Below are 16,075 nucleotides of genomic sequence, written 5' to 3'. Positions count from 1 at the left end.
GTAATATCACAGACAAAACTGCAGTAAAACCTGAGATGCCAAATATTGATCATAAACCAACTCACAGGAACATGAACGTCCTCAGACACCTGCGTAGGGGAGAGGCAGTTTTCATCAGTCAGACAGTGAAAACATAATTATAGTGACTTAAGTTATTTGTTGCTCTACTTCTCAGAAGATTACACAGGCATTACACTCAGTTATATTGAATATTGACTATAACTGATCTGTATCTGATTGACTGGAGTATCTATGGCTACCTGGAAGAAGCAGAACAGCCCCCTCTGTCAAACTGCATTTTGTTGTAGAAATATGATGAGCTTCCCTGACCATAATTGACCAACAGATGCCACCCACAGAACTTTTATTTCAAGACATTTTAAGCCCAGTTGTTGTTTTGGCCCTATAGATAAATTGTATAGGGCCAATACCAAAGCTATATTGTTTCTATATTATAGCATTGACCCTGCATCTCAGAAATGGGAATGTATAGAAGAATGTCTAAATGTAAAGTAAAATTTATAAATGTTAACAAAAATCTTCAGATGTGTACATGTGTAGAAGTATGAATTTACTCAAAAAATGAGTGTGAAAGGCATTTTACAGATAAGCATTTAGCTTCGAGAGCTGGTTTTCTTCCATCAAAGCCAAGGCTCTCATGCTCATGCTATGTATTGCAAGGCGGTATGAACATTAAGTAACACTAGCTAGCTAACATACAGCAATTAGCTGTGTATCACTTGCAACCCAAGTGCTCCTGTAGCTGTAAAACCTGCCCACAACCAGGCTGAGATACCTGTTCATTTTCATCTTGACATTGTGAAGACATTGGTAGAGGTTGTTGCAGTTTGTTGCAGCAAGGAAAATCTGGAAGCGCACCTTCATTTTATGTTGGCTTTCATCATAGCTTTGCTATGCTTTGCTGCAGTGTGGAACATTTGTCTCCCCAGTGATAGTAATTGCAAAAGTCTATCAATCAGCCTTTTGTGTATTCTTGCACATCACGGTGGTTCTCTGTGTTAGTCCTTTCCGTTGATCATTATCTTTATTTGACTGTAATGCTTCCTCTGAGCGTTGAGATTCTTTTTTTGCTCCAGGTTGACTTGCCATCTAGCCCAACCATGAGCTCTATGATCCCCTTCAGTGTAGATTCAGAGCACGCTATTGCACAGAAACCACACTTATCAAAATTCCCAACAATCTACTCATCGCTGCTGATTCTGGACACATCAGTACACTCATTCTCCGTGACCTTTGATACAATGTCCCATACCACACTTCTCAAATGCCTATCTCACCACCACCACCATCAGCGGCACAGCTCTCTCCTGGCTCCCATCTCTGAAGCAGGAAACACTCTGTAACCATCTGCAACTCGCACTCCCCCCCCCCCAGCCCCAATCAGCCAAGGCATGCCTTAAGGCTATGTGCTTGGATCCCTCCTCTTCATCATCCACATACTCCCTCTTGGTCAGATCATCCTTTCACCCCTATGCCGATGACACACAACTCTATCTCAGCACCATCCACTCACATCTGCTACCTTTTTGTTTGCTTGCTTTTTTATTTGTTTGTCTAGCATGTATTCTAAAATGTAACACATCCTGGGGTCTCGTGAAAGGTGCTATTATAATTATTAGTCACCTAGAGTCATGTTCTTTTATCAATACACACTTCTTGAGACACACGTTTGAAGACACACGTTTAAATCTCAGAATGCTGTTCGTCACTGCAAGTTTTAGCTTTGTTAATGGCGCATGTGCTGTTAGATTCCATGAGTAATCTTATCTGCATGTGGATGTTTTGTAGTGAGGGTATCAAAGTTAAGAGTGGTGCCAAGAAGTTATTACTTAGTAACCTTGTTCTCCTTTTCAAAACATCCTTGAGCACAAACAAAAGCATTAATTCTCTGCAGCTCCAAATGTTATTTTGGATGTAGATCAATAACATCCTTGAAAGGCCCAACACAGACGGCATTATGGGATTATGAAAAAGCCAGTGAAGATGTTATATGACTCCTACTGCAAACAGTTTCTGCGCTCAGGCTAAAAGAAATGAATAGAACACAGATTGTTTTTCTTCTTTTACTCGAATATTTCAGGCTTGGGGCAGGGCACTGGAGAGTAAAATTATTAGCCATAGATATGCAGTTTATTGCTTTTAGATTTATTTTATGTAGCTGAGGTGCTTCCCTACAAAGTGTTAAGATTTATTCAGCAAATGAAACATTCTCCATCCAACATTTCTCAGGACAAACAGAATCATATAATGTCAAACACACGTGAATCAACATCGTGCTCTATATAATATGGTTTGACTAATGTCGGTTTTAGGTGGATAATCCAAATATCTGTGTATCGAAACTGATATTTCACCATCCTCAGTTTTTAACAATATAAGCTCAAAATTCTTTTTTGTGACATTTGATAATGCTTGGTTTAAGTTTTATTTGTTTTGGTGATAAAAGTTAAGTTGGTTGGTTAAATCGTGAGGCACTTTCAAACGGTGTGAACATTTTTTAAGGTGTGAAGATTTTCTGAACTAAATAATTAATGTTAAAAAAAAGATAAAACCTTGATTTGTGAGTTTCTGTTTCATGCTAATGGCATCTCATTTCTCTCACATTAATGTTACTAAGGGTCACCTGACCACCCCCAAGGAACAAAGGTCAGTATCCCACTGGGACAGCATTTCACAAATCAAACTTCACTGTCGTATTATCTTTGATAATAAGGGGACAGTTTACCAGATCTCAATGCAGCACAAAGACAAAGAAGATATGTAGAACATAAGAAAAGATGCACAGTGATGTATTAAATATGAACAAGGAATCCAGAGGTTGGCTGGAGGTAACTGTCAGCAAACATCAGGGGTGTAGCCTGTCAAGAGCCCCGGCAGTGTCCTTTTGTTTGAAGCCTTCCAGTTTCAACAGATTCTTGACTGAGTGCTATGGTGCAGACTTCGACGTACTGAACAGATACATTTGACTGACTTCTTCCAAAAGGAGGGAGAAGATGACTTAGGAATCTATTAAAGTGATTTTTAAAACAAGCCTCCATTTGCTCACTTGGATGATTTTTCAGTTGTTATAAAGATTTACAAGAGAAAATAATTAGAAAATTAAAAAAATATGCAGTCATATGCGTTTACTACAGGTTTATCTGAACTCCTTAAAATGGCATGCTGTGTGGGTGTTATAACTAACGGTTGCAGTCAGATGCACGTTAATCCTTTAACAGTCCTCAGTGTCGCCTGTCTCTTCCCCCATTTATCAGCTTGTCATGGAGGATTTGATCTTACACAGCAGTCAAACATGTGCAAGCTAAAACAAGGTTTGTGGGTAAACGGTGTACACTTGATGTCTCATCTCACTCAGAGTGTGTGCCTGACTGTGGCAGATATCACTGTGACACATACAAACGTTTGAAGAGTGAAACCTCAGAGGAAAGATTTTGTGCTGGAGTGTCAGAAAGCTCCTGCTTCTTAATCTTGACAGCTGATCAGTTTGTCCTCTGTGGAAAGATGTTAACCTGCTGCAAGTGCGATGGGAGAAGGAAATAACAAAGAAGCATTTGTGTCTTCATCCTGTCATGTTTTCCAGAGAATTGTTGTCCCATCAGCCTCACAAGAGACAGAAGTGTTCACTGTTTTCTTTTTGACTTTGTAAATGCACTCTGGCATCAGCCATCTAGGACCTAATGACTCCTGTGTCCATGCTGTTGCCCTGTCAATGCTCCGAGGCTGATCACAGCATATATCAGATGTGTACAGTACCAGCTGCTCTTGTTTGTGCTGTAATCACATCTCAGTTGATAACAGTGAGTTCTGAAGTCATTTTGTGGCATGAGGTGACTGAAGCTGCTGGTGAACATTGTCACAGTATGGTGGAATACACTATAACTCTGCAGCATGTAGGACAGCAGTTTGCGAACAGTCCCCGCTGCATGATTTCATCTCCTGTTTTCCATTTTCAGGCAATAGCAGACCACTTTGAAGACCAGAACTGTCCTGTGACCGAGCGACTCAAGGTCTTCTACTGCTGCCAAGCCCCACCTAAATGGGCTGTCCAGGTAGCAAACACTTAACTTTTAAAAACACCTGTATGTAGCCATTGTGACGTCACCCATAAGTTTGTGGACTACCATTTTGAAGGAGTAAAGTTTGTTTTATTTCCCTGATCTGATTGGTTAGATACAAGGTAGCTCCAAACTAAAGTGCATAAACATGAAACTGCCATTGAGACCATAAACTACTAATTGAAAATGAAAAACTAAAAAAAAAACTAAATAGAAAAACTAAATTGAAAATGAAAAGTAGGCTCATAGACTTCCATACAATCAGACCCCCGTGCTGACCTTTAGAAAGCAGCTTGCAGGTTTAAGGCACCTCAGCAATTTCTTCACTTATCATACCCGGAAGCTACGTGCACTTCTTTTATACAGTTTAAGAGTGGGACCAAAGAACTCAACTGGACCGTGGCCATACCTGACCCAACCTAAACGCTGGGTTGCATTTCATGTTGAACTGTTCAGAGTTATGCAAGAGACTAAAGCTATAGCCATGCTAGCATCTCTGTGAATCTGTAGAACAACATTTGTGGCCATCCATCGTGTAGATGTTGACATATTTCACTTGGTAAGTGAGTCCCTTAATTCTCTGACTTTTACTTCAGGACAAAGTTTTCAGTTAGTGGATTTATCAGGGGATTCTTCCTCTTGAGATATTGATATTCCTGTAATATGATATTTCTGGCGGCTACATACATGATGTCAAGATAAGGCAGCACTGTCAAAAAAGTCAAAATGCTAAAGCTAACAGGTCTCAGATAAACAGCCAGTGTCCTCACCAGTGAATGATACATTTAGAAGACGTGGAAATAAAGAAGCAGCACTGTTCTTGTGTTGCAGGGTTATATAGCGATAGTTAGCCATGGGATCAAAAGGTCTCAAGGGGCTGTAGAAAACTGCATGGAGGAGATTTCATGACACATTTGCTGAACCACAAAGCATCATAAGATCTACAAAGACAAACATTAGACACTGTAACACAGCCCAGGAGAGGTAGCAGAATAAAATGGAAGAGCAGTAAGTAGAATAAGCAGTAATAGAAAGATTTAGACATGTCCAAGAGATTGAAGGAGGGGGGAGTGCTGGAGAGCGGGAGAGATCAGTTGGGGAGGAGACATCACCCTGGCGGCGTGTAATAACTGATAACCGCAATAAAGCTGGAACTGAAGAGTCCCTATTGCTGCCTGAGGAATTGAAAGTGGGTTGAGGCGGAGGATTGCAGCGGGCGCTGTGATGCATTTTCTCCACACTGGAGAAGCATGGCCTGCATGTGACAAAGCACTCGACGCCCTTTTATAGCTGGAGAAACTATTTCATTTTTACACCTTCAGGGTCAGCGCATTTTTAAACTTTACATACTGTTGGTTTTGCACATTTCAGGCCTGTAACTACACATCACATATAGTATAGTTTACACTACTGGCTATGTTCTACTGATTTTCTACCTTTCAGGCAGCCATTGGTTTTCATTTATTATACAGTGCTATAAAAATCAAACCATGACCAGGTCAAATATAGTATTTTACTATTAAAATGACGTATGACCAGCTGCAAAATTAATGTTTCCATCATTCTCGGCTGAAGTCTGTGTTTAGCGCTGGTTAGCTAATATATTTTCATTGTGAACATGTTAGCATGCTGCTAACATTGTAAAGCCACTAGCTTGGTTGTAGCCCTGTAGTCTTGTTCTCTTCTCCCCTACAGAAACACCTGGCCACCTTGCTGACAGACCTTGGCTGCACCAGTTCAGCTCTGCTCATTTATGAAAAGCTGGAGCTGTGGGAGGATGCAGTGATCTGCTATGAGAGGCTGGGCCAACATGGCAAGGTATAAACACACATCCGGATCCAGCAAGAGTACGCCATGTACCTTTACAAACCTACGTTCAGAAACAGTGTTTCAATCTAAAGAAACATCCTAAGCACACCCCTACTTAGGTTTGTCTATTGTATTGCAGTGAAAATATCACAACACATTGAAATGGAGAAAATGATCGTGGTGTTTGTAGTGCATACCACCCATCCCTAACACTGCCACTGGCTAATACCTGCATCTTGGCTGAGCAACATGCTAACGACAACTTAAGCCAACCCGCCTGCCAAATAAACAGCAAAGCAACATAAAACACAGCAAAAGTTCGAACTCCCAGTCTGAAGTCGGGAGACAGACAGCCAGTGTTGATCTATCCAGTCATTAAGACAGCAGCCTGAGTAAAATACTGTCGGTGGTGGTAGGACGTGAAGACTGTTGTGTGGGTTTTTGCAGCCATGCTTGGCTCATAGCTCATACCTGTGATATCAGTGGTGAGATAAGAACAATGGTGGACAGCAATTGGGACACCCAAACAGAGCCCTTTCACACACATTTGTCACACACATGTTGGGCGGCTGTGGCTCAGCGGTAGAATGGGTCGTCCCTCAATCAGAAGGTCGGGGGTTCGATCCCCAGCTCCTATGGGTCAACATGTCGAAGTGTCCTTGGGCAAGACACTGAACCCCAACCTGCTCCTGAAGCAGCTTCAGTGTGTGAATGAGTGTGAAAGAATAGTCTCCTCCAAATTACATTCTGTATGAATGATGTGTGAATGGGTGAATGAGGATGTGATGTAAGTGAGTAGTTGAAATAACTAGAAAGGCGCTATACAAATACAGACCATTTACCATTTACTGACAGATGGAGCAGGAGAAAAAGAGACAGGGTGGTCTCATAGTTTGAGGATCTGTAGACACACCAGGAACACACATTTATGTTGACATGACATTACAAAGTGTATTTTGCATAAGATGTGCCCTTCCGACTCTTTTCTGGACAAGGAAGATCCCAAGCAGCACAAATCCATATAAAGGGCTTGTGGACAGCTGTGTAATTGTAATCTCACTGTGATAAGGAACACGCCAGGTGCTCCTTTACACAAATACCTTTTTAAATTTTTTTTTAAAAAGCCTGTTTTAGATTTTATGAGGATCATCTTGTTTTGTGAATCAACAAAATGAACAGCTATCGTTACCCAGTAGCTGCGCATCACAAACAATGAGGGTCTGCATATTCAAAGATGGTTGATCTTTGGCCGAAGTTGATGAGGATTGTGTATCTTTGGTGTCTAAACAGACCGGTTAGACACAGCTGGACTTCTGCCCTGTGGGAGCTCTTGCTGCCTTCTCAGTGTTCCAGCTGAGGGACCAGTTAATACCCAGCACTTCTTGGTGTAGACAGGGCCATTTCTCACACTGGATATGTGCTTTGTACACACACACACACACGCAGCAAGAAACGCATAGAGGAGTTAATCTGGTGCTTGATGTGGCTGAACCAGCTACTGTATGTTTCTTCACGCCCCCCTCCTTATCGTCTGTCTGTGCGCCTTCGTGTTGAGTGCAGCCGCAGGTGTAGTTACCTGGCGTGTGGATGTGTGGGAGCCATTACACACACACACACTTTGTTCTGGAAATACTGTTAATCCAAGTGGTCTGGTGGAGAACCAATGGGATGAACAAAATTCCCACAGACAATATCACTGCAATGCACTTTTCCTCTGGATATGTGGAGTGTAAAAGGTCTCTTTGCTGTTTATCAGTTGATTACATTGATACAAATGCTGGTTCTGATCCAACTGTAGACTTTATAGGTGCCAAGTATTTTTTTTTCTTTTAACACGCACTGTTTCTTCCTATTGTCTAGTGCTTTTGTGTTCAATGCCTCTGGTAGAAGGTAGATTGTCTCTTTTCTCCTCCATTAGACAAATCTTGTCGTATCCAAGAATTAAACATGATAAAGGTTTCACACATCGTGCAGAGGAAACAGAAGAAACTATTCATCAGCTCTGAAAAGCATTCACACAGACATCATAATTTAGAACATGCTTATCTCTATGCAGATTTGTGCTGTTAACAGCTCAAATTGCAGGATGTCATGTATATTTGTCAGCCGTATATATCAAACATAGCTGTGGGTCTGACAGGTTACATGCTCAGGAGTGTCTTCACATGTCAGTGCAGACTGTAAATCATTTTCAGTATTGGTTGTCGAGGCCAAAACTGGGTTTTCATTAGCTTTGATAGAGTTTAGCAAGTTCAGCCTTCAGTTTATCACAAACTTTCAAATGCATCACATCTGTAGATACATGGTTTCACTGGACAGGAGGAGGCAAAAAAGTAAAAAGTAGAATATTTCCCTTTGAGATGTTGTGGAGTAGAAGTATACAGTTGCATAAAATGGACATACTCATGTAAAGAGCTGCATTCCAACAGTGGTGCTAACCTAGCTGTCTGTCTAGTTACTACCCCCACAGCAATATATACTAATATAACTGCACTTAATATGGGTGCAGGGATTAATGTGATCATTCTGTGTTTTGTTTAGCTTTTATAGGGTTAGAAAATGTGTGTATATGTTTGCACATTGCAGCGTAGCCTAAAAGTATCATCATATTCTTTATAAGCCATGTCGCCCAGCCCCATGGAGCCCCATGTTTCTTAATCAATTCTGTGCTACTATTTTTCACTGTGCTCCCAAATTACTTGGTGTGCTCCTAATTTTTTCATTTAGGAACACATGCACTCCTTGGGGAAAAAAACATACACACACACACACACTCACACACTCAGAGAGAGAAGATAAAGCCTTAGTTCAAAACCAGAAACACGATATATGAATAAATTGAATACGACAGTGCAGCATATGAGAGCGTAATTAGCACAGCCAACTCTCACATGGCACAGATTTAGTTCTGGGGAACACAACTGCAACAGAAACAGACAGAATTTGCTTTCTTGATTTTGTGGAGCAGGATTCTACCCCTTTCACTCAGTTCACAGTTTACAGTTGTTAAGGATGTGGTGAATCCTCTTTGGATTATACACTCAGTGTCCACTCCTTTAGGTTCAGGCCGAACGTCACAATATGATCTATGTGACTCTGCCTGTGATCTCCTGGGGTTTTTACACGCAGCAGTCCTGTTGTGCAGCTCAGCCACAACAAATGAATGTGGGGCTTTAATCAGCACAGTTATCCTGCAGACTGTTTCATAATTACCATGTTAAAATGTCCAAATACTAACGGAATGTGATCCCGGAGTAGTTTGGGTCATTTTGCAGAACAGCTGGCCAGATTTGGAGTCTCTCTTTTTGGTCCGGTGGTTAAAACTTGTAGGCACAAACCATTTTAGCTCAGTTGCTACTATCTCTCTAGCTCAATCACACTAAAGGAGACTGACCTAGATAGAGATACTGATCCCTCCTGTGTTTACTTTGGGTCAGTCTCAGAGACAAGCATGTGAAAAGATTCAGGTGAAAGTCACGTTTATTAGAAAAGCTCTAGGAGGCTCACACAGCTTGTGTCAATATATGATGATCAAATTGTCATTTTTCCCCAATTCCCCCTTTAAAACAGAGTACAACGTTAGTCCAGGAGCCACATTTATGGGAAGCATGCTACGCTTAAATATAGCAGAACTTTTCTTTAGATTTGAAGGTATGTGTATCCCTGCACGGCTGCAGTCTATTTCCTGCAGGATGACGCTCCATGTCGCAAAGCACACGTCATCTCAGGCTTGTTCCATCAGCATGACAGTGGGTTCAGTGATCTCCGCAGTCACCATATCTTCATCCAGTTGAGCACCTTGGCAGCAACTGTGTGATCCCACCATGTCAAGATGGAGTAGGATCTCTAAGGAATAAATCCGTACCACAGCCACTGAGTGTGGGTGGCAGTGGAAACATCCTCATTTCATCGATCCTTCCTTTGTATTTAAAATGCCAAACATGCAAATCAAACTTCTGTCAGTTATAAACCATCTTTTGTGTGTTGGCACTGGTTAGATAACCATCCAGACCATGAAACTGGATACCACAGACTGGATAACGGTTTGTCACTCTAATCTCCATACTGCAGACTGGGATTGTGCAAATGTACAATTAATGTATTTTGACTAACATTTATGTGCATGGTATGCATACATTCAGCACAAAATGCATGCATTATATAGCCATCAGAGCACACAGAAGCTCAGGGAATATTGTATCCACAGGCAGGTATAGACCAGTAAATACGTGGCTCACCAGCTGCCTACCTTTGCATACAAACGCACTCATTAAGTCCAGACATGCAGACATCACGTGTGTATCGCTGACCTGAATGTGTAATTCTGTTGGGAGGACAGGGCACTACAGGCTGCCAGGTCTCTGTTATTCAATTACAGCCTGCTTTGTCTCTCCAAGTTGATTACTCAGGTGCCTTTGGCCAAAAATAAAAGTCTCCTCCTCCCTCTCGTCTTAAATCACATGATGGGGTAGTTCCAGCCAATAGTCCATGTTATGTAGTCACCAGGATCCAAAATAATGAGGCAATCTATTTGTCTGGAGTGATTTGGTCTCTGTTCAACACGACTTCCCTCTTCTTGACTCCATCACAGTGACATTGTATCACAGACTAATGCAAGACAGCGCGGAGATAATGTCAGAGATAACGTGGTAAACTATTCTGAGACTGCATACATGGATGCTGAAGGACATTTAGGAAATAGAATGACTTCCATTATGGTTTGTTTTCTAGTGTAATAACAAAACAGTAAAAGCTGCTCAAATGTTATATTTGTATCTGTGTGCTGCTTTGCACTCATGATAGACGATCATGTGAGTCAGGGGGCTGATTTTAAGTTAAGTTACCATCTACTGTTTTTCATGAGAAAATAGGAAAGACGTTGAAAAAATGCTTTTTGCACCAAAAATAACTCGCTGGCTGGTCTTATTTTCTGCTAAATGTAATTGCTATCCAAACTTTTTTAGACGTCATGCTAACTAAGCAGGGATGCAGACAATGAACAGTCCTGCATCACAGTAACGCAGTGACGATGTGATGAGGTAAAGTGTAGAAGTACAAAGTAATCCACCAGTATTGTGTGCTTGCCTGTATTTGATGCGCATTGCTCAATGATGTCATGACAAAAGTTTAGACGTGTTCAATTTTCTTGCCGGAATCCTCAGTGCTGTTTCACCACCACACTGGCCTCATTGAAATGAATGAGAAAGCTGCGTTTTTCACTCGAGGCTAAAGCAATGTAATATGATGACATTAATAGGGTCCCCCTCATGTTCCAAACATTCCCTTTTGTTTCAAGGTAACTTCTCAAAAGGTGTGGCGTCGTTTGCAGGTAATTTATGATCAACGTGGTAGCAGGACTTACTTTACTCTTTATATGCACTATGCCATTGTATTTCATCTTTATTTAGTCTTTTCTTAAACGTGTATAGCAGAAGGAACACTGTACCTTGACTTCATCTGCTTCACACATGTGAAAGTGAAAAGTGACCCTGGCTCTAGTTTAGCTGTGTGTGTGTTATATGAAAAGAGTGACTGACTGCATCACCGAATATCAAATTCGTATCAACTGCATGTAGTCGACATTGGGAGTTACAAGTCCGTGAACATTCAGTTTTCTTCCACGTTTGAACATCAGATTGAGTTTCACAGTCAAAGTGACGGCCCTAATAGGTGTTTTATATTTTATTCCAGAGAGAATGTGACCGTGTGTGATTACATATCTCAAGGGTACAGAGCGAAATAGAAGCTTTGTGTATTATCTTTAATTGCAGAATATTGTATCTGGTACAACCTGTTCAGAGTTGTGTGGTTTAGATAAGAATGGCGGGGGTTCATGTTTCCAGGTGGGGTAGACTCTTGGCCCAGCGTCAGCCGTCAGACAGGAGGATTCAGCAAAGGAATGCAGTGAAACTAAGACTCTGCCAGGCCTCAGAGGCCATCCGCCTTTCAGTGGTTAGAATGGTGCACTTCACAATCTAAATCAAGGTGCAGAGCTCTGGGATGAAAAACAATCTGTTCATTATTCCAACCTCACAACAGTGAACCTCAGCTCGTCCAAGAGCAGTCTCAAGCATGTAGTGGCATGGTGAGGTGCAACGAGTGCAAATGTCGACAGGTGATTTGACAATCACTTTACTTTTAACGTAACCCCCACCTTCATTTTCCTCTCTGCTTATGTCAAACTCTCTACCCAAACCCCCCTGTTGTGTTTTTACTCCTCATTTTCATCCCATTACTCCTTCTATTACTCTTTGTTGTTCATATTCTGTGTGCATTTTATTCTTTCTGTAATAACCTGGGTCATGTTGTTTCTTCTTCTTTCCCTTCACCACTCCCCTCACTTCCTCTGATTCTCTCCCTCCTCCTACATGTCCTCCTCCACTTGACCCTCCCTCTCCTTATCCATCCAGGCTGAGGAGATCGTTCGCAAGGAGTTGGAGAAGAAGGAGACGCCCGGTCTGTACTGCCTGCTGGGTGACATATTGAGGGACCATCAGTACTATGAGCGGGCGTGGGAGCTATCGGGCCAGCGCAGTGCCAGAGCCATGCGCTCCAAAGCTTTGCTGCACCTCCACAACAAGGAGTTCCAGCAGTGTGTTCACTGCTTTGAGCAGTCACTTAAAATCAACACAATGCAGGTACAAGCAAAGTAATCACATAGCATGTTTTTGTCTGTCAAACAGTATTTAGATTTATTTAAGGAGTTGAGATGTCCAGGCAGGTTTTGGATGGCTCTCTACTACAAAGCATGCATAAATGAATGTTAGCTAATATTGCATTGGCTAGCAAACTCTAGCAACTCTTATCAAAAACCTACACAACAGTAGCCTAATCTGTCCCTTAATCTGACCCCAGTGTCGACAGAACCCATCCATCGGTTACTTTTCTGCCACTTATCCAGGTTCGGGTTGCTCTAATATGAGGCCAGTAGTAGCCCAGCTGCCCTCCTCCCTGGCTACTTCCTCCAGCTCCTCCTAGGGCATCCCAAGGCATTCCCAGGCCACATTAGATACACAATCCCCCTGTGTGCTCTGGGTGTGCCTTTAGGGTCTCCTCCCAGACTTCCACCCAATGCTCAAACCACCAACATGTCTGTCAGGTGATCCTCCTAGCTCCCTCTGCAGCTGAACATCCTCTCTCTAAGAGCCGTTTGTATCCATGATTGTGTTCTTTTGGTCGTTACCCAGAACTCATAAACTGTAAACTCATTGCCAAACTATAAGTGACTATGATATACTATATAGACTATAATTGAGAGTTCCCATGTACCAGACTGAAAGCAGTTCAGACGGTACTGAAAGCAACGGCAGTGAAAACCAAATTGTGAACACCTGTTTTTTATGTGATCCAAGCTGCCTTTAGATGGACTGGCACAACATGTTGTTCTGAGATGTGCAGTTTCCAGACATTAGATCCTGAAGACTTTGGTGATTCTCTGGCTTTTCAATAAGCTCCACCAATTGTAGTAGCAGTAATGATCCGCTGGCCTTTCATGAGGTCAAACATTCATTCCGTCCAGAACTTCAGTTTATGAGTAAACATCTGCAAAGCTAACATTTCTATCAACATCAGCTGTACTGTACTACTAATGAGCCAAACTTGGCATGCACACACCATAGCTTAAAATGGTGCCAGTGTGAACATGCTAAATGCCTACTTTACTGAACAGTCTTCTTTGGAAATATCTGTATAAATGTAATATTTAGATTCACTTTTATTGTTTTGCATGTGTGCGTGTGTTTGTGTGTGTGTGTGTGCGTGTACGTGTACAGCTCGGTGTGTGGTTTTCCCTCGGTTGTGCCAACTTTGCCCTGGAGAGCTATGAGGGAGCTGCCAAGGCTTTCCATAGGTGTGTGGGATTAGAGCCAGACGTAAGTACCTACACAGACAGACAGACAGACGCGGGCACGCGCACAAAACAGCATTTCACCAACTACATTATAAGGTGGGAAAGTACAAGCAGTCATTGCAATGAGAAAATAAGAACAATCCCATCACTCTCGCTTTGATGGTCCTTGTTTACAAAACTCACATGTATTCATATGTTCTGTATGTTTAGAGATGGGAATTAATAAGATTTTATTGATGCCAATGCCATCATACATTCTCTTTATTCCCGATCAGCTTTTTATGTGGGACAAAAACAGCTTTGTTTTATTATAGTTTAGTCATAGTAGTAGTAGTATAGTACATAGTATAGTCTGTCATCATCTGAAATAGATTAGATAATAAATGTTTTCCATCATTTGTTTTCATTTAGGTTTTCTTAGTCTAAAAGAATCTGCTAAGCCTCCCTGCATTGTGCTAATGTAATTCTAGCACAGGATATTTCCCTCGGTGCTGCTCGGCTGGGAGGCTGTGGCACTTGGCTGTAGAGAGTCACATACATGGCTTTCCTGGATTTAAGTCCATTATCTATAGCGCTTATCCGTCGGGGGGGGCCCCGGAGCCAATCCCGGCTGACGTCCTGGACTGGTCAGCCAATCACAGGGCCGACACACAGAGACAGACAACCACTCACACTCACACCTACGCTCAATTTAGAGTCGCCAATTAACCTGACCTGTGTGTCCATCCAAACTGGAACCTTCTGGCTGTGAAGCAACAGTGCTAACCACTGCACACTTTGATTAGCACCTTCGTCATGAAATAATGCCACGCTTTGGATCAGTTCTTCCTCTCCGCCATGACTCTTTCTGTTCCAGCAGCATAGATGCACGACTTGTTTTGCAGTGTGCAACTGTCGGCATCGATAAAAGGAATTAGGCTAGGATAAGGTTGGCGGCGTGCGATTCCAATGGACTGACAATTAGGATCTGGCTCTCAATTGAAGCCAGTTCTTGATTCCCAAACCTATTATGTTCTATCGTTATTATTCATCTCTACAACTCTTCCTTCTCATGTCTACATCCCCGTCTTTCCTCCTCCCTTCAGAACGCAGAAGCATGGAGCAACCTCTCTACAGCCTACATTCGCCTCCAACAGAAGTGAGTATGAGTAATGTGATTGTGATTGAAATATGATTGCGATACAGGAAAGGTCAGGAAGTCACCAGATTTATCCTCTGAGGACCATGAATGTCCAAAGTACAGTTTATGTCCAGCAGTTGGTGAACTTAGTGACGTTTAGTTCCACAATAGTGTTGTCATTTACTACTCATGTCGTGGATTCATACCCAGTGGTCACCTGCTGTAGTTATCAAAGTGTAACATCACCCCCAAGTCTACCTCCACTGAAAAAGGCTAAAAAGTGGGCGGGGGGCTGGGGGGGCTGAGGGGGCGTGGCTGTGTGAGACGTGAGTGTGATATGATCCCCTGGCCACAGAAAAATAGAGAACGACACACAATCGTAAGGCTCTCTCTCTCTCTTTAAGGATCTCTGCCCCAGAGTGCTCTTTAAGGGGGGGGCTTTTCCTCTCCAGAGTCCCCTGAAGCAGACATTAGTGTGGTGGAGCTCGATCAATTCAAGCTGTTAGTTCCAGCCCTAATAGTGGCTCTCATCTCTCTCTCGCTCTCTTTGTCTGTCTGTCTGTCTCTCTCTTGCTCTCTTTGTCTGTCTGTCTCTCTGTCTCTCGCTCTCTCTCTGTCTCTCCCTCTCTCTTAGACCAGGCAATGTTTTTCCATTTATTACTGTCCAGTTTTGGCGAGCCTGTTCCCGCTGTAGCCTCACTTTCCTGTTCCTAAGTGACTGCAGTTGAACCTGCTGTCACCTTGTGCTGCTGCAGGCTGTCCAACTCAGGTTTTGATGAAGATATTTGTGTGAATGAGCAGAAGTACAGGTGTTCCTGTGTAACTGGTCACGGAGGGAATTTGTATCTTCTTTGCAGCAGTTTTACTTGCAAGATAATTATGCACACAATTCAGAGAACCATGCAAACGAAATAAAGAAAAAATGCTGCAAAGAAAGTAAAGAGAGCCTGCATTTTGTACAGAAGAGTGTTGCAAAACGGCTCCCATAAAAGATGAGTTTGGTTTGATAAGGGATCACACCGATAACAGTATCTAACAATACATGAAGACATGGTGTCTGTGTGAATATGAACATGCTGTGTGTTTTCCTGGCAGAGAAGGGAGGGTTGTGGGAGCACAGAGGTATCCAGTGAATCTTAAGTATCTCTGAGCCTTTGTTCACATTAGACTCATGTGCTTTCAGGCCTGAAATTGAAAAGCAAAGCAGGAAAGCTTCTATTA

General features: G+C 42.3%; 1 protein-coding gene across 1 annotated transcript in view; it reads left to right on the top strand.

Moving 5' to 3' along the window:
* Window positions 1-16,075, top strand: part of ttc27 (tetratricopeptide repeat domain 27) — a 78,737-nt gene that overhangs the window by 49,005 nt on the left and 13,657 nt on the right. The window contains exons 11-15 of the mRNA XM_070840552.1: window positions 3,975-4,070; window positions 5,772-5,894; window positions 12,296-12,523; window positions 13,658-13,756; window positions 14,820-14,872. Of these exons, the coding sequence (XP_070696653.1) occupies window positions 3,975-4,070; window positions 5,772-5,894; window positions 12,296-12,523; window positions 13,658-13,756; window positions 14,820-14,872 (599 nt within the window). The remainder of the gene's footprint in view (window positions 1-3,974; window positions 4,071-5,771; window positions 5,895-12,295; window positions 12,524-13,657; window positions 13,757-14,819; window positions 14,873-16,075) is intronic.

The sequence above is a fragment of the Pempheris klunzingeri genome, chromosome 12, assembly GCF_042242105.1.
Source record: "Pempheris klunzingeri isolate RE-2024b chromosome 12, fPemKlu1.hap1, whole genome shotgun sequence".
Lineage (NCBI taxonomy): Eukaryota > Metazoa > Chordata > Actinopteri > Acropomatiformes > Pempheridae > Pempheris > Pempheris klunzingeri.
Note: the sequence above shows the minus strand (reverse complement) of the source record. Positions and strands in the feature narration are given on the sequence as shown.